The sequence below is a fragment of the Capronia coronata genome (genome assembly GCF_000585585.1).
Source record: "Capronia coronata CBS 617.96 chromosome Unknown acBCG-supercont1.8, whole genome shotgun sequence".
Taxonomy (NCBI): domain Eukaryota; kingdom Fungi; phylum Ascomycota; class Eurotiomycetes; order Chaetothyriales; family Herpotrichiellaceae; genus Capronia; species Capronia coronata.
The window spans coordinates 1,167,621-1,192,109 of record NW_006912900.1 but is presented as its reverse complement, the minus strand read 5'-3'; the positions used below and the strand labels follow the sequence as shown (position 1 = coordinate 1,192,109).

The window sequence follows — 24,489 nt, the reverse complement described above, 5'->3', positions numbered from 1 at the left end:
GTCTAGGTAGGGAATTAGCACCAGTTGAGGTTCGTTGACTGGAAGCACTTGCTACAGGCACACAGCCACAATAACTGGCTGACTAAGTCGTTGTCGCACCAGCCACAATCGAAGTACTACGGGAGCCTTGTCTGCAGTGTCGTTCAATCAAATCAATCGATTGGGCGCGCGGAGGATCGGCCAAACCTCCATCGCTGCCTCCGCGCCCAAAACTTTTTTCTGCCCGCAATACAGCGAGAGTTGCATTGTCTGTCTGCAGGCCCTTGACAAGTTTCTCACCACTATCAACCCCGTACCATTGAAGGGCTACTTTAAACATCTTCAGTGCATGTATTCTCTGTGTCAACGATAACATACCTATATTGCATCTGCATCTGCAGCCATGCCGTCCCGAACGACAAGACTGTCCGATAAAGCGGCCCTCCCATTCCGAACCTCCAACAAGCAAAAACGACAGGACCTGCACGTCAAGCAGAAACGTGCGCGGGATGCCTTGAAAAGAGCCGAGCGGTTCAGCCGCAAAAAGCAGGAGGCCAAGAACCCGAAACTACGAGAAGAGCGATTACGGCGCAACGTCCCCGTGACTTTGGACAAGAAACGAGTCTACGATGAAGTTGCAGACGAGCCGGATGACGGTGGTCTAGGATTGGCCTATGACGTGGAGAGGACAAAACGGAGAAGGCTGGCCGAGGAGCAGCGGCTTGAATTAGAAGGACTGGCAGATGTAGAGGAGGATGAGAAGAAAGAAACTGATGACGACGAGGACAACGACTCCATGCTAGACGAAAGCGAGAGCGAAGGCGACAAAGACGAATCAGACCTGGAACCAGATGAACTCGACGAGTCCGCACACGACCCTCTACCCTCGAAATCCCAGATCCTACGCCATTCTTCTCGAACACAACGAATACAACAGCAGCACGATCGCACACCGTCGCCCACCCGGTCCACGGCATCGACAAACCTCTCTCTCGCACCCGCCGCACTGGCTGCGAAATTCCCGACGCTGTTCCTTCCCCCCGACGCTCCTCCACCGCCTGAGCCGAAGATCTTGATCACGACGTCCATCAACTCCACCCTCCACGATGAAGCGGCGATTCTGACATCCTTGTTCCCCAACTCCAAATACATCCGCCGCTCGTCGCACCGGTACGGCTACAAATTCTCGGTGCGCGAGATCTCCTCGTTCGCCCATAACCACGGCTACACGGCGGTGATCGTGCTGGAGGAGGACCTGAAGAAACCGTCGGGCATGACCATCGTGCATTTGCCCGAGGGGCCAACTTTCCACTTCTCCATTTCGAACTGGTACACGGGCAAGGCTATCCCCGGCCACGGCCGTGCGACGGGACACATGCCCGAACTGATCTTGAACAACTTCACCACTCCGCTGGGCTTGTTGACCGCTCATTTGTTTCGCTCGCTGTTCCCTGCAACGCCCGAGCTGCAGGGCCGGCAGGTCCTGACCCTGCACAACCAGCGTGACTATATCTTTGTCCGCCGCCACCGATACATCTTCCGCGAGAAGCGTGAGACCGAAAAGTCGGTCGTCGGCCCTGATGGCAAGGAGGTCAAGGGCGTCGAGGGCATCCGGGCTGGACTGCAGGAGTTGGGACCCCGGATGACGTTGAAATTGAGACGTGTTGATAAAGGCATTCAACGCCGCAGTGGTCAAGATTGGGAATGGAAGGCGAAAATGGAGAAGACGAGAACGAAATTCCAGCTTTGATTACGAATGGTCTATCTCTGCTGCGATTGACCTGTTCGCTGTTAAGTCTGTGTGGCTACTACAATGGCTAAGCAGTATCTCATCCAACATGGAATGTTTTCTTCGTAAAACATTGATATTTCATACTCATGACTTCTCAACAGACACACTTAAGGTTCTGACATGCGTACCCTAGGATCGGACTAGAACCCTTGCTGTGTCCAACGGCGCCGGCAGCTATTTGATCGAATGAAACCATGAGTCAAACGGCCCGGTTCGCTTCCCTCAAGCCATTCTTGGTGGCTCAGTCCTGTTCCCTTTGACCCTCACGCTAACGAGGCCCCAGCAACAACGCTCACAAACAACTTCGACTTGCTTCTTTACCGTCCTTTGTCACTACCGTCCACGTCAGCCTAGCTCTGCCTCTTCTTCTCCTTCCCCATGACATCCTCCAACACCTGCAGTCTCTCACGCGTGATCTTGATGGCGTCTTCCATTTCGCGGTGGCTGATCTTCTCTTCTCGTATCTTGGTTTCGACATCCTTCTTGGCCCCCTTCAAGACCTTCCCCCGCTGGCGCTGCTTCTTCCTCTGCGTGATAGGGTCAGCAGTTCCCTCATTGACTGTCGACTGCTGTGAGGCGGACTGGCCCCGTAGTAACACTGTGTCCACGCCGGCACGAGCTTCAAGCCAGTCCCAGAACTCGTCTTGCTCTCTTGCCCAGAGAGTGTCGTAAGCTGCGAGTCGCTCCACATGCGACAGACCTGCACGTGGGCTCATGACCGCTCTTCCTGGCGGTTCACGCCGCATCAACATCATCAAGACCGTGACCGACAAGATCGCCACAAGAACCTCCATCTTCATCACCGGCCGTAGAATTGAAATCGCCGGCTGCAACGGGCCTCTCAAAAAGTCCCAAGCACCCCAGTCTTCAGCCTTCTTCTTGTCTTGCCCGACCTCGACCTCTTTGGACTTCTTATCGCTCTTGCGCTTCTTCTTCACCGGCTTTGATAATTTGCTGGCATTGGTCGTCCCTCTAGCGCGACCCATGACAGCACTTTTGAGGATCCGGACCAGACTATCACCGTACTGCTGTTGCCCATCATTTGCACCCTTCTCGATGGGCCCTTTCAGCCAAGATTTCGCCGTCCACTCGATTGTGCAATTCACCTGGAATCTGGTTGAGTTGCCCGGGGCCCATGTCAGACAATATCGAGTCTTGGTGCTGAAAGCATTGCCGCTGGGCACATCCGGCGTCAACGTGGTGCATGTGACACTGACGGCTTTCTCGAGATCGAAGAAATCCAGGTTTTCAGTTGTAATACACTTGGTTGATTTCGGTCCAATACTTCCTCCTAGCGGCTTGATGTATGTGTACTGTCTGCTTTTGATGTCGTTACTCAGTCCCTTTTTGTCATCATCGAGTACAATATCCGTGCACTTGCCATCGTCTGCTAGAAATTTTCGGACAAAAAAGCCTGATTCGGGACCATATAACAAAGAGTAGATCTTGCCCAGCGGAGCAGGGATAACTTCATCTTTCAGGATCTTGTCGTAATGCGTAGCGCTGTCCGTACACTCAGTTGGGGGGTGAGTCGCAGGTCCTGGGTAATCCTTGGCTGCCTCCGGAACTCCTGCCTGAGCAGCAAGACCAGGTGGGACGTCACTGGCAGTACCTGCTAACATACCGGCAGTTTGTGCTACAGCACTTGCATTCATGCCCAAAGGCTTCCTTGACACCATCTTCCCATCTGCGTCCTCACTGCCGGCATGACTGGCGCTGCTGTCTAGGAAACTGGCCGCGCTATCGTCGTCTCCTTCCGAGTCTGTCTCGTCGGTCGTGCTCCCATCGCTGGGTTGCTCGCTGGCAGCATTGTCGGCGATGGGCGCTGCGGCGCCAGCAGCCTCTTCAGCAGCCAGCTGTTTGCCGTTCACGCTCTTCTGGAAACTCGCTGGATGACTAACTCGCCATATTCCAATGAGAAGATCATAAGTCTGTTCACGGTATATCAGACTCCGAAAGGTGTGACGAGCGTGAAGTGTTTGGACGGCGATGGCATTCTGAAACACCACTGCCGTGTTCTCGCGCTCTATGCTGACCACTTCTTCGAAAGAGATCACCACGGTGGTCACCCAGCCAAGGATGTTGCTGAAGAAGCAGATATGCCCTTCTGAGATGTAGAGTCGCCCTGCCAGTAAGATCTCTTTTTGCAGAGCGCAGCTGTAGTCTTCGATGAGATTGTCGTCCTCTGGTACGCTGCGGAATTGTTGGTGGAAGCTGCGATTCCGCGGCTTGGGCGCCAGCGTAAAACCTGGCAGACGGGGCGCTTTGGCTGGATTGGCCAACGCTGCGGCACTTGCACCTATAATGGCGCCAATGGCGGATTGCCCTGTTGCTACCGAAGAGCCGCGGGACCGTCTTTTCCCAAGTTTGCTGCGAACACTATTGCTCCTTTTGATCGTGGTGCCGTCACTTTCGCCAACACTGCCATTGCGAGGTATCCTTTCATCGGTGAGGATGCCCGGAAATGGCTGCGAAGACCTCCCCATACCCACGGGGTCGGTAATTTCTGGAACAGTGCTTGCACTCTCGGACAGGGTTTCGTAGGCGGCTGAAACAGCCCGCTTTGCAAGCAAATCCTCCACCTTGGCAGATGCCTCATCTCGTTGCAATGTCGAGTCCTTTCGCAGTTCCGTCAGTCCAGGTCTGGTACTGGGTACATTGTTGTCGGCAGTCTCTAAGCCCAGGTGCTCAAAATTGAGATCTCCCGTGCCCATGGTCTCGATGGCTAATTGTTTGCGCGGAGCTTCTGGTTCTGGGACTTCCCCTTTATCTTCATCTTCATCTTCCTCCTTGATGGCTTGCTCGGCAGGCTTTGATTTGATCGAAGGTTCAGAAGCGTTAGTACCTGACCGAGCCCGATTCTGGCCAGTCAGGCTGGTAATGGTGGTTGCTGCCGTTTGAGCCGCAGACACCCAAGAGGAGAATAAGCCTCCACTTGGTATTCTGTTCCCAGTTGCGCTGCCAGGTGATGACTTGCCCTCCTCCATCGTTGGGGTCAAGGGCGCAGTCATGGATGTGGATAGTTTACTTGGCTGGTGTGTTATAGACGAGGTGGACCGGATTCGGCGATGAGATATCATGTTTCCTGAAGGGCTGACCACGATGCCAGATGCCTCATCTTTGGGTTTAGAGACCGGTTTGTCTGGCTGTGGAGCGTCTTGTCTAACATCAAACCGCGTGTCGGTGGGAGTAGGCGGCGTGACCGTAGTTACCGGTGTGGAGATGGTAGAGGCAGGAGGTGTCAATGGTCGCATGATGTTCTCCAGATTTGGCATGGAATTGTTTTGGGGCCGATGCTGAAGGGCTGAGACCGTGGAAGGAGTCCGTTGAGTGCCTGACTCCGCTAGAGTGCTGGTGTCCGTGACCAGGCTGTGGCTGCTCTTTGAACCGGTTGTACCACTGGTTAAGTCGGTCGATACTCTCCCCGAGTTGTTCGTAGCGTCCCTGCTAGTCTTGCCGAAGACGTCTTTGAAGCGCCTGGCAGGTGAGACGCCACGATATTTGCCATCACTGTCAGAGTCAGGGACTGATTCATGTGTGTCTGCCCGGTCAAGCAAGTTTGCTGAGAGCGGAGCGGGATTTGGTCCAGGCTCAGGTGGGCTTCTAGGTGATGGAGATGGAGCGGTCTGACCAGGCTCCACCAGCACCGGTATGTTCCCAAGCGAACGCGTTGGGGAAGGATTTCGAGTGGGCTCGTCATCACTTCGAGCGGCCGCATTTGAGACCAAGGGAGACGAGATCGTCAGATAACCAGCATGAGAGTCCCGTGATATCAAAGGTGGTGTTTCCACTTCAGAGTCGTCTGTGAGAAGAGTGGTGTCACCTTCGGGCGCGAGACTGCTGGCTCTCCTGCTCAATGCATCTGGAGGAGTTGTTGCGACGCTCAGAACGGAATCAGCACGACCCCTCTCAAGTTGATCGACGGCTGCTTTCAACTCTTCCTCACGAAGCTTTCTTCTCTTTCGCTTGCTGTGTCCAGGCAGCAGCTTACGCATGCTACTGCCTCCAGATTTGCTGCTGCCATCTTGACTAACAGAACGCGCGCTCTGTCTTGTGGGAGATTTCTCGATACTCAGGGAGCCAATGGAGTCGGTCCGTAGTGATTGAAAGGTCTCATCACCTGGAACGTCTGACGAAGGCCTTCGGTTGGAGAGTACTTTTTTGAGGCCCCGAAGTGGAGGCGAGAGCTCGGTCATGGTAGGAGCGACATGAGGCGAGGACTGAACAGAGATCGCGGTCATCCACGGCAGGCTGCCAGAGAGAGGGAGAAGAGTCGGTGTAGATGTCGTGTCGTATTGTGTTTATGCTGATTGTTTGGGAATCAACCTGCCAATGGACAAGGTAATGTCACGCAGGCATTGGAGGGCGTGGCATAAGGGTTACGGCAGAAGGAGAGGCATGGAAGGAGATGTCAAAGGCAAGCGTCGAATGAGTGGTAGATTATAAGGATGATATAACGACTGCAAGAAGGGATTGTACGAGACGGCGTGAAGGGGAAACAGGGAAAAGGGCGATGTTGCGAGAGGGAATGAGACGAGGTGCAGTGCAGTGCAGCACGTAAGAAGTTGCGCACTGCGGTGCAAAGGTGGAGGAGGAGCATGGGCTAAGGAGGCCTAGGGCAAATCCTTACCAACAAAATAATAATGACGGTCAGAGCTGAGTGATGACGGACAGGCTGACAGCTAAGATCCGAGTTAGTCTTAGGGATGATCTAGGCACTGAGGGCAGGCGTAGGGGGCGCGCCGTTGTTAGTTGGGTCCTTATCCGCGCGCTCTCAGGGCACCTTTAGGCAAGAGGGGGTTCAGATTTCTAGCCTAGAGAGCCTAGGGAGCCTACTCTGGGGGTGGCACTCACGATCTGATTGGGGACGTTGGGGTTGCTCCACTGGCACGCGGTTATAATAGCACTAGTACCTAATCATGTGTTTCCGTGTCTGTCCCAATATGAAGTGGACAGCAGTCCAGAGGAGTCTATATAGCGCCGCTGCCTGTGTTGCGGTGCTCAGACCGGACTACGTAGTATACTAGTACCTAGGTACCTTAAGGTACCTTAGACAATAGCTGTGTACTAGTAGTAGGTCAACAGTACGTACCTAATAAATCGAGGACATAGCAACCTTGAATGCATGGTGATGCCGACTCGCCCTCATTATTGCTGCCTGGAAGTCTGTGATACGCCTCCAATAAAACGCGGTTGCAGTTCGAAGCCAATAGCGTTCAAGCTGTTCCTCGCATCTCCTACTAGATAAAGGACAGCTTCATTGACCCGCTGGAACGTTCGGGGCTCCTTAGGCCCCTAGTCCCCGGCAGCCTAAATAAACCCTGCGGCGGGCTCCTTAGACTGGAGGCACTCCACCACCGCTCGGATAACGATCACCATCATCTCCGAACTGCGTCAACCTCAGCCTCGTCTTCGTTTCACGGGCGCACCATGACTGGGAAACGAACCACTTGACAATCGCAACGCTGTGCAGCTCTTTTGATGAACTTGAACTGCACTCCACTCTTAAAGAAAGCCGCAAGACGGTCACGGCCGATTCGCATCATCAATCACTGAGCGTCTGAGGTCCGGTCACACCAAGTCGACCATCATTCTCAGATGGAGACCGCACCTCTGACTCTCGTAAGCACCATTTGTGAATGGCAGGAAATATCGCGTGGCTAACCAGCCCCGCTTCCAGGCGCATACGCATGCTCGAAATGCGGCCCTTGAAACTAGACGCTCCAACCCCGTCGCTGCGAGCGAGGAGCATGATTTGGCAGCGGCCGAATTTGCAAGCGCAGCCCAAAGTACATCGGATCTGGAGGCCGTGCGAATACTGAATCTGCTTGAACAACATCACAAGAGACTGGGACAGATATTGAGATCGAGCCATGAAAGACCGGCTGGCGGAGATGCACCCCAACCAGCGCCAACAGGACCTGCGCCCACACCCACTCCTGTGACCGCGCCGTCACCACCGAAGCAGAAGCAATCTGAAGCGCCGGAGAGGCCGCCGTCACCGGAGACGACATCCCATCCTCCAAAACTGCCCAAAGGATTGCGACCCAGCGCACGCGACCTGTCCTCCTCCATTGTAAGCAATCTGGCTTCCGCCAGAGGAATCCCTCCAAGGGGCCGTCAGAAACGGCCGACACCCATCTTGCCACAGGTGTCCAACCAACATGCAGACGGACACAATGCGCAAGAAGAGTCCAAAGCAAAGCCTGTATCAAAACAAAGCATAGACAACAGCAATGATGCTCTTTCGTCAATGTCCAAGCAATCGCGACCTTCCTGGGCGCCACCAGTGCAGTCCGAAGCAGCGGGGCCAGATGCCGGCGAGGAAGGAGAAGGACAAATCTCAGATGCGCCCTTCCAGCAATTCTATGCCACTTTTGAGAATCTGATATCGAAACTCAGCGCCCCGCTAGCATTTGCAGGACTTCCACTAACCACTGCGGCGTCCCCCTCGGCCAAACCGCCCGCTGCCCCCGCGCAAGCTTCACCCAAGACTCCCAGGGCGCCGACACGCGCAACACTTGCAGCGCCATCGATTGACTATTCGCAGCTGATTTCACGTGCAGCTCTACGGGCGGTTTCGGGAACGGGCAGCCCGTCCCACAATCCGTCGGAATCGTTCTACGTGGTTCCGACCACCGGCGGCACCATATCCTACGCAGACATCATGAATCGGGCCGAACGCGAAGAGGCTCGCGGGCTGCGACATCACCGACAGACCTCGAATTTATCCAACATATCGGAAGACGACTTCGTCGATGCCCAGAGCAGAATCCTCCCGCACAGGGCACGCGAGAGTGCTGGACCTGGCCGGTTCAATCGGCGCGGTGCCGCTGGCGACGAGGCCAAAGTCAACGGCAAGACCATGGAGGAGCTCGCACTGGAAAACCAAGCCCTAAAGCACCTGTCCGATACGCTATCGCGACGGCTCCATGTTTTTGAAATGTCCGCCCAGACGTCCTCTGCGGCCCTGGCCCAGAGTATTCGCTCACTGCAGCGCTCGCCGGTCACCACGCCGTTGCTCTCGCCCCAGAACTCGCGGGGCAAGACAAGTGCGAAGGCCCTGGACGCCGGCTCGGACGATGCGATGGCCAGACGAATTGCGGAACTTGAGGAGATTCTGCGCAGAAGCGATGCCCGGCTGCGGAAGAAAGACGAGGAAAATGCCAAACTCCGAGACACACTGTCCAAGTATCGAGAGAAATGGGACAGTTTGAAGGCCGGAGCCAAGGCGAGAAGGGAAAGAGAACGCGAGACCAAGCCCAGCAAGGCTGGGGAGAAGACGTCTCAGGGAGACGCGAAAGAGACGTCAGATAAGCCTGGGCCTTCAGCGGCTTGAACCGCAGGGACACATGAAGCCTCTGAACCTCAACGGACGTTTCGCTGTTGCGTTGTTGGCCACATCTTCCCGTCACAGCCTACAGGGTGACTAGTAAATATCAGTTTACTCCGATGGCTCTACTTGAATCAATAACTGAAGAGGGTCTTGAAAAAATTACAAGTTACACTAGAGGCTCTTGTAGTGTCTGCTTAGGCAAACAACAACAAGAATGCCTGCTCGACACTGATATTCAAACATTTGAGCAGGCTTGCGAACTGTCAAGCAACACTGAACTTTTTACTCCCTCGTCAGCCAAGATGACCCATATCGTCCCTCCTCTTGCCAGTCGTGTTCTCCCTTGGCCATCCCATCATCCCAGAGATAGTCTCGCTCAATGCTCTCAGCTTAGGCCTGCGCATGCTTCTGTTTTGGCCAAACTGCTGGTCTCCGTCGTCCTCGTATCCGGCCGAAGGCGAAAGCATAGTCTCCTGGGTAAATGTGCGTCTGAGAGTGCCATCGGCATGGTGGTCTCCAAAGCCCGGCGCCAGCGGATTCTCCTCATCCCCAAGAGCGACACTCCGCCGTCTTTGTTGGGCCACATGGTGCGCCGATCGCGTGCGGCGGTTCGCGGCTCGTACTGCAGGGGACGCTCCTTCACCTTTAAGCAGGGAATCAGCAACCAGGGCGCTGAGCGACGATGATAACGGCGATAGGAGGGGACCAGGGACAGGCAGGAGCCGCGAGATACTGCCTCGCGCGGAGCGTGCTAAGAAGTTCGGCACAGGAGATGGTTCTTCCGGTCTGGATGTGGTGGGACGGAGGATGGGACTGGGGAGTCGAGGAGTGTCTTGATTATTTGATATTTCGAGGTCGAAGCCGGCTGGCATTGATCGTATTCGATCTACCGGGTTTGAGGATTGCGGCGTGAAGAATGCCGTGGAGGCGGAGTTGCTCAAGAGTTGGTCAAGCTGTGCAGATCGTGGCGGGAGTGGCGCATCCATGTACTGGTCGTCGGAACTCCAGGGGTTCGCATCGGGCGCGCTTGTGGATTCGGCCGGGGTTACTGCGATAGAGGGCACTCTCGACGATGCCTCTGACGGACGCCTGGGTGTGAGAAGGTCATCTGCCTCGTCCTGTTCACTGGTGGGCGGAAGCATATCTGCGCTTCCAGACTTGACCGAGCGTTCTCGATCACGTTGTGAGAGAGTCTGTTCGCCAGAACCCTCCGCTTCTTCATCGAGCAATCGAATTGTCTCCTCCTCCTCATCACCCTGTTCATCGAATTCTTCATCATGATCATCACGGCCGCTGGTGATGAGATATACTCCAAAGAAGGTCAAGAGACATCCAAGAATGAATTTACCGGCCTGGGCTGCAGTTGTGTGTTCGAAGTCCCGGTATAACACGGCCGATCCAATGATGACTGAAAGGGTGAAAAGCACGAATTGAGTCGGTATCACCTGCGTCGAATCGTAGTTCTGCAAAGCACGATTCAAGTAGCGGATCTGCATCAGCGCAGATCCGATGAGAATGATGGCCAGGAAATATGTGATGGGGTAGGTGAAGGCCTTCCAAAGCGATGCTGATAACAGAGATGCAACGCCTTTCGTGGACAGCGCGGTGTATCCTCCGAACAATGCCACCAAACCAAGATCCAGGAGAATGGTCCTCCGTCCATAACGCGGTTCCACGTACATGAGAACCCCAATGAGCAATAAAGTAATAATGACATACAATAAGAACTCCCACCTTCGGATAGTCGCCCATAGCTCCCCAGGCCCAAGCTTCTCCTCACTTGTTTGAGCAGATAGAACAACAGTCACCGCGCCCGCAACGGCTATTAGGACCCCCCAGAAATCGCGCTTCCGAAACTGCTCATGGAGCATCATGGGTGCAATTAGGCAATTCGAAACCAAGGCCACGACGCCCAAAGGACTGACGATATGTGCCGGTGCGAATCCGTACGCGAGGAAATTCCCGGCCTCCCCAATGACCATAAGTACCAGGCCTAGCCACCAGTAGGGAGACTTGAGATAAGATGGCCTGTCTTGATCTTCGTTGGACTCCTTCTCATGGCCATGATTGTGATTTTGCGCGTCCGAGGGAATTTGCAGAGACCCTTCTGTCGAGGGGCCAGTGATATGGTCGGCCCCGTCCGCATTGCTTTGACTTCTGCTGAGGTTCTTTCTTTCCCGGCCTGCGGCCGTGTCTCCGTGCGTTGCGGACCCGTAGCCAGTGTGATTCCGTGGAGGGCCCCCGCCGTTTGCATATCGGCGTTTTGCTCGACTGCGTTGACGGGCTATCAGGATATGTGCATATCGCTGAGTGTTGAGAGCAAACGATATTAGGAGGTTCCCGACAATAGCCGTGACGATTCCAATCAACGACGACCACCGCTGTCGCTGCGCATCGTCTCCAAATTGGGTTTCGCCTTCTCGGACGAGGTAACTCAGCAGACTCGGCAGATAGGAGTCAGGCGCGACGGGCAGATTCGGTATGTACATGGAGAATAGAGCGTGTTCGTGAGCTCGGGGTTGTCCCTCAAGTCGTCGCTGATGCGGGATCTCTGGAGCTGTGGAAGAAGGACCGTTGCGGCATTGAAGAACGTCGACAATCAAGAGTCCCAAAACGACAATGAGGCCACCGCATCCATCATGATGTTTGAAGGATATAAGATGTCTCGAGCCATTCCGGCCCGTCCAAGTCGAAATGCCTTCAAGTTGGTTTCGTCAGCGACGGATGCCAGTTGCCAGCAAGAATCTCCGGCGAAGTTTCAACTGGTCACAGGCGGGAGAAACAGCGCCGAGGTCACGTGGAGACGCACTCGCACTTGGACAGTCCGCAGTCTTCAAGTTGTTGGTGAGTTCGAGTTCGAGGTCGTGAATTCGATTGTCCACGAGTTTTGCGGCGCAAACAATCTACGACAAAACAATACATTGACCTCTTGTCCGCTGCATGAACCCATTTGAATACACCCATTGACGCGCCATCGAACGTGAACAGTGGTCCATTCCAGCAATTTTCCTCGCCCTGTCCTTACTCCCCCTTGTGTCGACACCATGGATCGCAGTTTAGACGAGACAATCGCCGAACGGCAGGTTGGTAGCTCTGTTCTTTGTTGAACGAAGCTCCACGGACTCACATTGGCTAGCGAACATTAGGTCGAGGTCGAAGAGAGCCTCCCCCTCCACGACGTCGAGAATTCAATCATCCTCGCGATGGAGTCAGAAAGGTAAGCGTCAATACCTTACCAGTGCATTTCCGCGTGTCTCACCTTGTTGGTCTAGGTCCGAACTTCCTCTCCTCTTCCATAACTCCCGCCTGTGCCGCCGGTGCGATTGTTCGCCGCATCATCTCGAAACCGTACCGGAGTGTTGCTTCGACATTCGACGCGAATCAGGCCAGGGATACTTGGACCAATACAGCTAACTAGATCTTCCTCCACCACAGCCTGCAAGAGATGAACGGACTAATCTTGACAAGTACGTCCACATGAAGCTTACACGTGCCGGATAACTAAGTTGTTCCAGCGACTGGGTTCATGATCGATATGACGACGAGCCGGACAGTACGATTTACCACAGCCTTACCGATTGACAACAATTGACCAATCATGCAGGCCGCGCCGACTATGACAGACCGAGAGGACGAAACGACCGTCGAGGAGGTGATCGCGTTGCAGAACCCGACAGGTGTGCCTCATCGACATTGTTGGCTGGACGAAACTGACTGGCTAGAACCCCTCCTCCAGCTAAACTCCGGGTTGAGAACCTTCATTATGATCTGACGGAGGATGACATCTATGTAAGCTGCCTCGATTGATCAAGAGAAGGGACTACTAACCTGTGGAGGACCTGTTCACGCGCATCGCTCCAGTATTGGACGCCAAACTGCGCTATGATAGAGCCGGTCGCTCAGAAGGTGTTGCCTTCGTCACGTATCAACATGTTGCCGACGCCAGGACCGCGATCAGGGAATTCGATGGTGCCAACGCCAAGGGGCAGCCAATCCGCATCACGCTTCTGCCGCTGCCCAGGCGAGACAATCCTTTTGATCGAGTGGAGAATCCCAAGAGTCTGTTCGACCGCATTGAAGCCCCCAGCGGCCGCGGTCGAAGACGAAGTGCCAGCCCCATGGAGGAGGTAGACGATGATCGGGCACCTCGACGTGGTCCGCGCAGAGGGCCAACGAGAGATCGGAGAAGTGACACGACCAGACCTGCTCCCGAGAACATTGATCGCTACGTTCCAGGACTGCGAGAAAGTCGAAGCTCAAGTCACCGTGGAGGACGGAGACCGGGCGAGAAACGGGAGCGGACTGCTAAAGATCCAGAAGGCCACAAACTGGTCGGTGGAAGACCACGGAAGACGGCAGAGGAACTGGATGCTGAGATGGATGATTACTGGGGAGCAGCCGGAAGTGCCCCAGCAGAGACTGTCAACAATGGCGCTCCCGCTGCGCAAGCTGCTCCGACCCAGGGAGGCGACGACATTGACATGATCGAATGATAACAAGGTCTTTTGGGGGCTGACACTGCAATGTGTGCTAAAGATGGAGGTTCGCCAAAGCAGATGTACTGCGGTTGACGATGGCAAAGTTCTGCCAACTCAAAAAAGGAGTGATCGGGTCAGAGGATATGGTTGTAAAACGTGTGCATTGTGTTCTATCCTGCTGTCGACATACGCACACTCTGGTATGTACCTCAGGCGGAGTACAGCCACTTGGGAAATCCGAAACCTGGCATCGAACGTCTTTTCTCCGCCCAACCGTGACCCGACAACGTAGATCCGACCGAAAGGCGTTTTCTTCGGTGGTTGGCCCTCTGAAAGTGCCATCCGCAAAACACCCTCCCATGTTCGTTTCGCGGAACTAAGCACCCAGCTTTGATCGCACGAAGTCCTCAACTGCAGCCATTCCTTCGTCTGACCCGCTGCCCTTGACATTGCGTGGGAAGCCAATATAGCCATGCGGGGCCCCCGGGATAATCTTGACAATTGCCTCAGCGCCGGCCATCAGCCATTTTGTGCTCATAAACATAGTATCGTCCAGCAAGCAGTCCTCCGTCCCACACGTGAACAGAGCCGGGGGAAGTTTCCCACGCAAAGGCTCCAGATCGGCATACAGGGGACTTATCGACGGATGCCTCTTCTCCTCCTCCGACAACCCTGGGCAAAAAGCAGCGATGAAATGGTCCATCAGATCCCGATCCAGGACCAGGACCTCGGGTTTCCGAAAATTGTAAACGCTCGGTGTCCACACCATTGAATAACAACCGAAATGCAGCAAGAGGCCTTTGAAGCAGAAGGCAGCATATTTGCCCTTCGCATGCTGTAACAAGTGCAGCGTGACAAGCATGCTGAGGTGGGCACCAGCCGATTCACCACCGACAAAGGCCAAAGGAAGGCCGAAGTCGGTTTCGGCGTGGTCGACCAGCCATTCTGCAACGTCGTAACAGTCGTGCGGGCCAGCAGGGAACGGATGCTCCGGAGCCAACCGGTAGCCGACCGACAGGACCATGGATGCAGTATTGTCGGCGATGGTTTGGAGAGGCGGGTCTTGGGACTTCTCGTCTTGCAGAACCCATCCGCCTCCGTGGATGTGTAGGAAGATGGCCTGGGCGGGCTGTCCATTCTCAGGTTTCAATATTCGGCATGGGATTGTGCGTCCGGCGTCCCTGGACGGGATGGTGAATGATTCTGCAGAATCCAAGTATACGGCTTTGGGCAACGGGGTCTCGCCAGCGGCTCGCATCTCGCGGTATTTTTGAGCGCCCACCTGAGGTAGGAGTCTTTGTCAAAATCCCAGAGGAGAGGACCATCGTAGCGCGGGCTTGTGGGTACTTGAGACTCACCTCATACCACTTCGGCCCTGTGGCCATGATTTCCACGAGTTTCTTGTTGAAGGCATCGGCTTCTGGGGGTATTGCTGCCGCATCAAACTTGCCGGCGTCAAGCGTGAGCACGCTGTGCAACACCATCGCGACAAATGCTTGAGGAAAGCGAGCTCAGAAGATCGGTGTTGCAGCTGTGGTCGCTGTATCTTATTAGTTGTCACAGTGGGTTTACCTTTGCAACTTGTCCGGAGAGCCTGCTCGCGGGAAGTATATGTAGGTGTTTGGATCATAGATCAATGTCCTTGGACCCAAACCGGCAAATATATGTCAGCAAATGGTGGATGATTGGCCGGTCTTGCCTGATTTGAGTCTTCTCAACCGTTCGGCAGCTTTGAAGCTCGGCAGTTGATTGCTCTTTGCCCTCATTCGGCGTTTGACGCTCAATCACTTAGCTGTTTGTTCTTCAGCCGTAGGAGGCCTAGCAGGACCCCGTATGTCGTGGAGAAATGGATGTGGAGTAGTTCTGCATTACAGAATATATACTCGACGGTATTTTGAATCCGGTGACCCAAATGACTTCAAATGCAATTTATATGCCAAGGCCGGTCGGTGCCTGTCGAGTACCTACGTCCTGGACTTCAAGTTGTTGAAGTCGTCCATGTAAAGAACGTCGCCGACCATCCTCACAACTGCTGTCCCTGCATTCATAAGGAAGACCCTCTGCGTTACTACTTATGGTGCTACACCGTCTTACAGACCGACCAGACTACCGTTTAATTGTCCGCCGAGACCACCGTTCCTTCGACCCTCTCTGCCTGTTGGCCATATGATTGCGCAAGGACTGTGTTGAAGACTTCCACCATGGCTGGCTTTGACGAGGATGGCCTTCAAAGCTTCCTTCCGGCGGCTTTTGGTAGTTCGGGCGGCGAATTCGATCCAGCTGCGCAAATGGAGAGTGTCAGGCGTAGGGTGCCCGGTCAGACCGACGCAAAACAGACTGCATCAACCAGTTCCAAGGATGGCAGCGATTCAGACCAAGACTCTGACAGTGACGATGATGATTCTGAAGATGAAGACGAATTTCCCACCTCGCACGAGATTGTCTTCAAAACCCATGACCGGGCTGTTACTACAATCACCGTAGATCCTGCTGGGTCTAGAATGATCACGGGGTCTACCGACTGTACGATCAAACTGCATGATTTTGCAACGATGACACCTAATACTCTTCGCTCCTTCAAATCTGTCGACCCTACCGCCACCAAATCTTCTGCCAACTCCGAAACCCATCCTGTCCATGTTGCAAAGTTCAATCCCAACGCGCCTAGTCAAGTGCTTGTGGTCACCGCCACACCCCAAGCGAGGATATTGTCCCGCGACGGTGAAACAACTGTGGAATTCGTCAAAGGCGACATGTACCTCCGAGACATGCACATGACCAAAGGCCACATCAGCGAGATCACCAGCGGGACATGGCACCCCAATAACTACGACCTCTGCGTAACGGCAGGCACGGACAGCACTCTACGCATCTGGGATGTCAATGTCCGAAACAAGCAGAGGGATGTTATTGTGCACAAGTCCAAGCTAGCGGGGTCGGCTGGCCGCAGTCGCATGACCGCGGTGGCTTGGGGCAGTCAAATCGAAGGCGGCAATACCCTCCTCGTGGCTACTGCTCTTGACGGGTCATTGCTCATGTGGGGAGGACAAGGTCCTTACAACAGACCTAGCGCCGAGGTCAGCCAGGCCCATACCAGCAACACCTGGACAAGTGGTATCGACATAAGCTCCGACGGCCGGTTGGTGGTCACGAGGGGTGGCGACGACACAATCAAGCTCTGGGACACGCGCAAATTCAAGCAACCCGTGAACACCACTTCGCACGCCTCGACTTCGAGTCCATATCCCACATCCAACATCATGTTCGCTCCCAACGCGACATCCATCGTCACCGGCTCCGAGACGGGCGACCTCCATATCCTCAACCCAGCTACACTCAAGCCCGAGCTTGTCACTCCCGTCACTCCCGGATCTGCCCTCATCAGCGTGTTGTGGCATGACAAACTCAACCAAATCATCACAGGCAGCGCCAACGCCGAAACGCACGTGCTTTTCAACCCCAAGATCTCCTCAAAAGGCGCAGTGATGGTCATGTCCAAGCCGCCCAAACGTCGACATGTCGACGATGACCCGAGCCTTACCACGGATATGTCGCAGGGCATCTCAGGCAGCGCAATCGTAAATCCGGGTACGAGCAGTGAAGCCATCCAGGGCAGTACTTTTTCGTCTCGGCATCCGACCATCGGACTCACCGCATCTGGCCGTTCTCGCGATCCCAGGAGACCGCACATTCCGGCCACCACGCCTTTTGCTCGAAGCCAGCCTGATGAGCGGCACATCAAGGAGAGGATTCCCCTGAGCTCCATGCGTGAAGAAGATCCTCGCGAAGCTCTGCTCAAATACGCCGAAAAGGCGGAGCAAGATCCCATGTTCACGAACGTATGGAAAAAGACGCAGCCGAAGACCATCTACGCCGATCTCAGTGACGACGAGGAAGGCGGTCCGCAAAAGAAAAAGCCGAGGACTTGAGGATCATGAACTTAACATGATTCTCGTGCTCTTTTATACCGAATATATTCTATTTTGGTAGTGCCTGTGTGTGCAAAAGCCCCAAGCACATGCCAATGTGTCTTGTCAAGATCGACGCCATTTTGGTCATCAAATATACATGTCCGCTAAGAGGTGGCCACAGCTCGGATTGAGTTGATGGGATATCTTCAAGCCACTCTGGGCGAAGGTGTTGAACTCAGTACTATTCCAAGATCCCCGACGACAGATCCCGTTCAAACCTGTCTATCTGTACGACCGGTGATGGCGTCCACGAAGCGCTTCCGCGAGGGGCGAACAACGCGTTTGACGCCCATCCAAGGAGTATTGATAGGTGACTCGCCCGTATAGATCAAGGTGTCATACAAAAACGCACCAAAGGTGCCGCCAACAAATGGGCATACCATGGGGACCTACAACGAAGAAACAATGTCAGCACAAAGCGTCCGAAAATAAACGATCCAAGAACGGCCACCCCAGAGATGCATCAAGAGGATGAGGCGAGAGAGCCGGGGATTGACGTACCCAGAAATAATAGTCACCAGCAGTCCAGACATGGGGGCCATAGCCAACCATGTAGGTGAACAGTCTGGGCCCAAAGTCTCGAGCCATGTTGATGGCGTATGCGGTCTCCCAGCCGAGAGTGGCGCCAATGCCGTAGATCAAAAAGCACAGGCAAAGCGGCACCAGATTTCCAGCTCCTAGGTTGGTGTCGTCCTTGAGCGCGAAGATGACCAAGACCAGCACGGCGCTGGCGATGATTTCGGAAAACGCTTGGCCCGTCTTGGTCAGGAAGGGTTGCGGATAGGTGCAGAAGATGCCGGCGGTGGCTGTGTCCGAGTAGCCCGGCACAGTGCGGATGCCGGAGCCGCCCTCGTACACGTCGATGGCGGATTTGTAGTTGCCGTAGATGACGGCAGCGGCGCAGAGACAGCCGAGGGTCTGGGCCACAAAGTACAGGGGAAACTTGTACCATGGGAACTTGCGGTACAGACAGTTGCAGAAGGTGACGGTTGGATTGAGGTGGCCGCCCGAACAGCCGGCAACGTAGACGCCAAGCATGACGCCGACGCCCCATCTGATTGTGTTCTGTCAGCCTTGTTCCAATGGAAGGATTGATCAAAAGCAAAACAGATGGACGCAAAATCTCTCGGATATGGCGCAACCTTGATGACTCTGGAGCACCTTGCAGTATGCTCTGGTGGGGAAAGAAGACATGTCTGAACCGGTCTGAGAGAAACTTGTCCAGCACCTCACGGATCCTGACGCAACATTGACAAAAGCAGAACCATGCTAGTCCTCGCTTCCTCGCTCCTTCTCTTGCCTTGAGGTGTCTGGACGCTGCAGTGTGATGTAACGTAGATTACAGCCAAGCTCCGCAACAACCACTGCATGATTCCGATACTGAAACTTGGAAAAAAGCAAAGAGAAACCAGAAAGAAACCAGAAAACCAGGAAAGAAAAGAGAGAAACTCACCCCCAAGCAATCGACTGCCAATCGCCCTTGTTCCGACTACTGGCCGGCAGATTAGTCGAGGCGGACAAGGTCACCTGGGCAGCACTCCCGTCGCCGAACAAGATCATGATGAAGGAGCCGAGAAACTCGGCGAACGGGTCGCGCAGTTCGTGGCGCACGCGCGACCACCACAGGCTCTTGATGTGCTGGTAGTCCTCCTCGGCATCGTCGTACTTGAGCACGTTGTCGATGGGCGGGCCGTGTTCGGCGTGGAAGGGATGCGGTGACCGCGGATCCGGGTCCATACTAGGCTGCTGCTGGGGTCCGGAGATGGTGGGTGCTGTGCCTGGCGTCGACGATGCGTTGGGCATGTTGGCCGTTCTCTTTCTGACGGGTTCGTCGATGTGGGCGTGGATGTCGTCGAGCTCGTAGTCCGGCTCGTGCTCGTGGTGCGTGACCGTCACTTCGTCCGAGCCGGGATGCGAGGAGGAGGATTCGGGGCCGCGGTGGCGCGGTGCGATGTGGTCGGCGTGGAGGTGGCTTGGTTTGTCGTAAGGGTCCATCTAAGCAAGAAGGAGGGCGAAGAGGTCTACTGTAGATAGACTCCAAGAGAGAGAAAAAGTCCCTCTTATGTGCTTATGCAGCAGCAAAGTCCAGTACAGGACAGGACAGTGCTGAGGCTGACTTGACGAGAGCGAGGGAATGAATGCCTCGTGGTCGAGTATCGCACAAGGCTTGCGTGGAGATACTCTGTACTCTGTAGATACCTTGGGTACCTCTCAAGCCCAACTATACCACCAAATGTGGTACAGGGTGGTCTGTTGTGGTTGCGATCAGGTCACAACAAGGCTGGGGTAAATGTTGTTGTTATTGATGAGCACTGGCAGTTTGTTGTAGCAGGGGATCCTGGAGATGATGGGATGCAGTGAGTGGGATGGAAAGGATGGAGAAATGATCATAATAAGGTAAAAGCTAGTAATAATAATAGAGGCGCGGATGATGAGGGAAGAAGGGTCTTAAAGTGGTCGGGCTTGATTAATCATGTGCAAGAAAAAGTGTTCTCGACTACGCACCACATTGCATATTGCTCACTGTCACAATATACACCGGCTTCCGAGTAGTCGGCACTACAAAAGTCTTATGTTGCTACTAGTCGGCGACAAGCATCAAAACTATCCAAAGTCGGTTTCTAGACCTTATTCCACTCCATTCATCAGATGACCCATGACCCACGGGTACAGACTCCAGACGAGTTTGGGTATAGAAGTAGGGGGATAAGGGGACTCCACGGGTCCCGCCTGTGCATATTCCAGGAATCAACTTGTGCAAACGGGGGGCAGGACGATTACTGTGATAGTCCCAGTGGTAGGCAGAGTACAGAACTGATGACTCCACCGTCATCCATCATCGCTGCGTATTGAGTGGGTGGCTGGCAATTTGGTCCCTGTGCGCAATGTTCCAAGCCGCCACTAGTATCTTCTTGGTTTTTACGAACAGACGCGGATAGTGATGATGATGAGGAAGGCAGCAATGTCTTCTGGTCTTTCCCACAGCGAGAATGCAAGACAGGACATTGGCGATGACAAGAATCATCGATGCTGCGGCGTAGGTTATGTCTGTTGAAGCCGGACCGAAAGGTGATGATGTGCAGGTCGACGTCACTGGCACCAAAGGACAAAACCCTGCACCCTGCGCCCTGCAGAGACTAATCACACCCATGTCAGCCCATCCCAGAGCCGCCACAGGGCAGGACGATTGATTATTGGATGTCGGGGACGTCCTCTCTTGCCTTCGGGGACGAAGCGACCAAGTGCCAGCAGTTGAAGGTCCATTCTGGCGTCTGGGGTGGTCTGATCAATTCAACCGTGGGGGGGGGAAGGCTTCATTTATAGGACTAGAATGATAGTCGTCTCCTCGCTCGATGTCTTGTCAGGGTGGAGAGGAGAGGAGACCAAATGTGCGGTAGGGCGACATAGCAGTGTACGTACGTACTGCGTGCTCGGTATTTCGATAGAATGGTAGCCCGAGTCTTTCATCGTTCGAGAAAGATGCAGTAGATCGAAAACTGGGTCAGGGTCGTGCGACGGTGCAGGGGTGCCGACCGTTTGCGCTGCAGGCCTGGGCCTCTCGGAGAGCTAGGGCTTTGTGTCCATGCCTATCTTTCCGCCCTCCTCCACTTGCTGCTTGTTGTGTGGTCCCTGGCCCATACTCCCGGTCTCGGTTGCCTTCCCTGCGGCTTTCGGAAAGCACTGCATCTCTCATACGCCCAGACTCTCTTGTACGGAGTATTGTGTTCCGGGGCGAACATGGTTAGTATGGGTCAAGACCCCTGTCCCGCCATGCACCATCCAGTAAGCCGGGGCTGAGAGGCTGCCCTGTGATTTCTGTAGTGGCGTGGTAGGAAGTAAGCGAGAGAGCTGCGCGATGCTCCAGGGCGACAGGTGACGTAGGACTCTTACCTCTGAGACCGGTAAAAGAGACTGTTCTGTGGTCAGCCATCCTCAACACGCGTATACTCGTCCTCTGTAGTTCACTCAAATGGAGGGTTGGCAAGTCGAGCTGAGGAAATGTCAGGTCAACGACTGCACCAGAGAATCATTAGTAAATTGGATTGGAGGCATTATTGGAATTGCAATTGCGCTCAGACGAAATGCAGGAGCGAAAATTAATTCGGAAGGAATGTCCGAGATTAGCTCTCACGTGACTTTAAGTGGATCACTCGCTCCCGAGTAGCCATATCTGTACTAGTGGCTTGCTAAACTGCTATTAGTGCAAAAGAGTTGAGGACTGACTATTCTCGACTACTACTACTATAACCCCCCTTATATCCCTCGCATCGCATAGGTGTGAAGCAGCTGGACAGCGGAATCAAAGGGTCAAAAAGCTGACGGCAGCCTATTTCGAGATGATGGGATTTCCTACCAACCTCATATATGTAGTGGTGCTTGGAATCCCACCTCGACGGCATCGACGCTCTTCTGAACTAGAGTCTGCGTCTGAAGAACCATACCACGCTGGCATGGAACTGAACAAAGCGGCGAGAGTTAAGTTCTAGAGTGGAAACTTGAACTTCATATGGGCGGAGTGGACGCTTCTTCTAGCTATATTATACAATATTGTAAAGGCATTCTTGTCTCTTGTAGTCGAAACACGCGACAAGTGCATCGACGATTGACCCCGACACAGCCTGGCTGGTTTATGGCGCTGGCTGAGACGGGCTCTTCTTGACCCTCAGATCCCTCCAACCCAGACCCCATCCAGCACCAAAGGTGCAAACCGCCAGTCCGCTGACCAGGTAGAAGACATTGTCAAAGCTCGTGCAGTAAGCGTCAAGGACGCCCTCCAGTTGCGCGCTCGAGACCACGCTCCGGAATGCAGTGGCGCCAGCCGCCAGTATGGCTGCGGCATTGACGCCTGGGGCCTTTGTGGAAATGGCATTTCTCAGGCTGTTGCTGAAGACCGTCTGCGCAACGGTAAGGAAGATGGCTCCGCCCAGGTTCTGACAGAAGATGAGGAGGGCCATGGCAATCGGGATCTGAGCGGAGGCGGCGAAGTTTTGGATGGATATATAGGGCTGTGGGCGAACACCGTCAGCAACGCGGCCCAGCAACAGGAGAATGTATTGTTACCATGCTCGAGACACATCCAGCGCCAATACCGTACACGATCTGATACCCGACCCGTGCGCCGGTCGAGTACGTTGGAGTCAGCATCGAGAGGAGGCCGGACCCCACGGCATTCACCATGGTACCAATCACTACCCAAGGTAGGCAGTAACCCACTTTTTGAACTGTAGTATACCCGGTGTTAACATCCATCTCGATTGGCAGACGGCCTGTGCGGCAGAGGGGAGACTGGGCTCGACCACTTACCAAGACCGCCGGATACAAAGGCCATGAGGATTTGGCAACAAATGTTGGGAAGCATATAGACACCACTCATGAGTGGCGACGCTTTTTTGACTGCCTGGAAGTAGATGGGAAGGTAGTACGAGCCACAGATCAGTACACCCATTTGGAAGAATATGACTGCACAGCTAGACCACACAACACGCTGACGCAGGATCGAGAAGGGAACCATGGCCGCGTCGCCCCTGCGGTAGTCCCACACGAGGAAAAGGATAAAGGTGACGCCGGCTCCGCAGAACAGGCCAATGACGGTGGGACTATTCCAGGAATATTGGTTACCCCCATATTGTAGAGCGAGGAAAAATTGGATGGACGCAGGGGCGAAGATGGCAAATCCCAGGAGATCCAAGGACTCGACGACAGTACCGAAGGCTGTTCGCAGCTTGGGTTTCACAATCCGTTCCGGGACGTAAATGCGGGTGAAAAGAGCGGCGATGACGCCGCCGATGGGAAGGTTGATGTAGAAGCCTGATGAGTTTCCGTTATCTCAGGAGCCGGCACCAACGGAGGAAAAAGACCGGAGAGACTTACACCAACGCCATGAAACGTACTCGGTAAATGCTCCTCCGATGAGGGGACCGCAGGCCTGACCAAGTTGTCCGACTGGGAACCTTGGTTAGTCAAAGACGCCTTCGAACCGGGCCACTTCAGACCAACTGACTTGATATCAAGACTCCTAGGATTGCTGTTTGTTTGTGAGCGGTGGGCAACCAGTCGGGGAACAGGACGAGAGGGTGCATACTTGGCAGTCGATCTTTTGGAAGGCAGGCCCCGACGATGGTGAGGCCGCCGGTCAATATGCCTGACGCGCCCATACCGGTGACGGCTCGTCCGACAATCAACATGGTGGAGGATGTCGCTACCGCGCAGAGTAAGGACCCCAGCTCGAAGAGGAGGAAGAATGCGAAAAACGTCCACTAATGCTCCAAAATGCCTTCATCAGCGACGGGGACCCTGGGACTGTCAGACATGCAGAGACATACCTTGGTCCTGAAGATGGTGTACAACTTGCCGGTCAAGGGCTGCAAAGACGCACTGGTGTCTAGGTTAGACCGCCAGTCCGATCTTGGAGAAAGCAAGCCGGGTCAATGTGACGAACCTCGCGAGTTGGTATGCGCTTCCATACCATCCCACATCGAGAAGAGAGTTGAAGGTGTTCGTGATTCGGGGAATGGCCTAGCACCGGCTGTCAGGGCGAGTAATTGATATTGGCCTGGGAAAGTGTCTTGCTCCTACCGTAGCCATGATGGATATATCGAGCATCACCACAAACTGAGCGAGAACCATAGCAGCCAAGATCATGTAGAGCTTGATTCCTGTGACATATTCCTCCTCGTCTTTGGTTGCGTATGCTGCATCGTTGGCCCCAAGCGTGTCTTTCTCGGGGGCCCTGGGAAGATCTGACTGGGAAGACGCCGACCGGGGCAGGTCTGGCTTTTCGTGAGCGCCGGGCGGAAGGATTTGAGAGTCGACAGACTCCGGTCTTGGGGGTTCCATGCTTTTCACTGCGAGTGAGGTGCGCACCGAGTTGAGAGTTGGAATGAAAGACTGGATGCCTGCCTGGCAGACCAACCTGGTCGACCATCTTAAAGC

General features: G+C 54.4%; 9 protein-coding genes across 9 annotated transcripts; 4 read left to right on the top strand and 5 right to left on the bottom strand.

The window, feature by feature from the left end:
- Positions 1-382: 382 nt before the first annotated feature.
- On the top strand, positions 383-1,729 carry A1O1_08678 (uncharacterized protein; the record flags this gene model as incomplete). Its single annotated transcript, XM_007729536.1, has 1 exon — positions 383-1,729. The coding sequence occupies one exon, from the start codon at positions 383-385 to the stop codon at positions 1,727-1,729; it is 1,347 nt and encodes a 448-aa protein (XP_007727726.1).
- A 392-nt stretch (positions 1,730-2,121) lies between these two features.
- Positions 2,122-5,967, bottom strand: A1O1_08677 (uncharacterized protein; the record flags this gene model as incomplete). Its single annotated transcript, XM_007729535.1, has 1 exon — positions 2,122-5,967. One exon carries the CDS (start codon positions 5,965-5,967, stop codon positions 2,122-2,124), a length of 3,846 nt encoding a protein of 1,281 aa, XP_007727725.1.
- Positions 5,968-7,369: 1,402 nt separating this feature from the next.
- A1O1_08676 (uncharacterized protein) lies at positions 7,370-9,110 on the top strand (the record flags this gene model as incomplete). Its single annotated transcript, XM_007729534.1, has 2 exons — positions 7,370-7,393; positions 7,452-9,110. The coding sequence occupies 2 exons, from the start codon at positions 7,370-7,372 to the stop codon at positions 9,108-9,110; spliced, it is 1,683 nt and encodes a 560-aa protein (XP_007727724.1).
- A 290-nt stretch (positions 9,111-9,400) lies between these two features.
- A1O1_08675 (uncharacterized protein) lies at positions 9,401-11,596 on the bottom strand (the record flags this gene model as incomplete). Its single annotated transcript, XM_007729533.1, has 1 exon — positions 9,401-11,596. One exon carries the CDS (start codon positions 11,594-11,596, stop codon positions 9,401-9,403), a length of 2,196 nt encoding a protein of 731 aa, XP_007727723.1.
- Positions 11,597-12,705: 1,109 nt separating this feature from the next.
- Positions 12,706-13,600, top strand: A1O1_08674 (uncharacterized protein; the record flags this gene model as incomplete). Its single annotated transcript, XM_007729532.1, has 3 exons — positions 12,706-12,784; positions 12,844-12,896; positions 12,944-13,600. The coding sequence occupies 3 exons, from the start codon at positions 12,706-12,708 to the stop codon at positions 13,598-13,600; spliced, it is 789 nt and encodes a 262-aa protein (XP_007727722.1).
- A 361-nt stretch (positions 13,601-13,961) lies between these two features.
- Positions 13,962-15,069, bottom strand: A1O1_08673 (uncharacterized protein; the record flags this gene model as incomplete). The annotated part of the gene is made up of 2 exons (XM_007729531.1): positions 13,962-14,867; positions 14,944-15,069. The coding sequence occupies 2 exons, from the start codon at positions 15,067-15,069 to the stop codon at positions 13,962-13,964; spliced, it is 1,032 nt and encodes a 343-aa protein (XP_007727721.1).
- Positions 15,070-15,786: 717 nt separating this feature from the next.
- On the top strand, positions 15,787-17,514 carry A1O1_08672 (uncharacterized protein; the record flags this gene model as incomplete). The annotated part of the gene is made up of 1 exon (XM_007729530.1): positions 15,787-17,514. The coding sequence occupies one exon, from the start codon at positions 15,787-15,789 to the stop codon at positions 17,512-17,514; it is 1,728 nt and encodes a 575-aa protein (XP_007727720.1).
- A 254-nt stretch (positions 17,515-17,768) lies between these two features.
- On the bottom strand, positions 17,769-19,551 carry A1O1_08671 (aquaglyceroporin like protein, other eukaryote; the record flags this gene model as incomplete). The annotated part of the gene is made up of 3 exons (XM_007729529.1): positions 17,769-17,945; positions 18,058-18,610; positions 19,010-19,551. 3 exons carry the CDS (start codon positions 19,549-19,551, stop codon positions 17,769-17,771), a joined length of 1,272 nt encoding a protein of 423 aa, XP_007727719.1.
- Positions 19,552-22,184: 2,633 nt separating this feature from the next.
- On the bottom strand, positions 22,185-24,393 carry A1O1_08670 (uncharacterized protein; the record flags this gene model as incomplete). The annotated part of the gene is made up of 8 exons (XM_007729528.1): positions 22,185-22,562; positions 22,618-22,778; positions 22,861-23,364; positions 23,428-23,507; positions 23,620-23,813; positions 23,880-23,931; positions 23,996-24,072; positions 24,133-24,393. The coding sequence occupies 8 exons, from the start codon at positions 24,391-24,393 to the stop codon at positions 22,185-22,187; spliced, it is 1,707 nt and encodes a 568-aa protein (XP_007727718.1).
- Between the last annotated feature and the right edge of the window lie 96 nt (positions 24,394-24,489).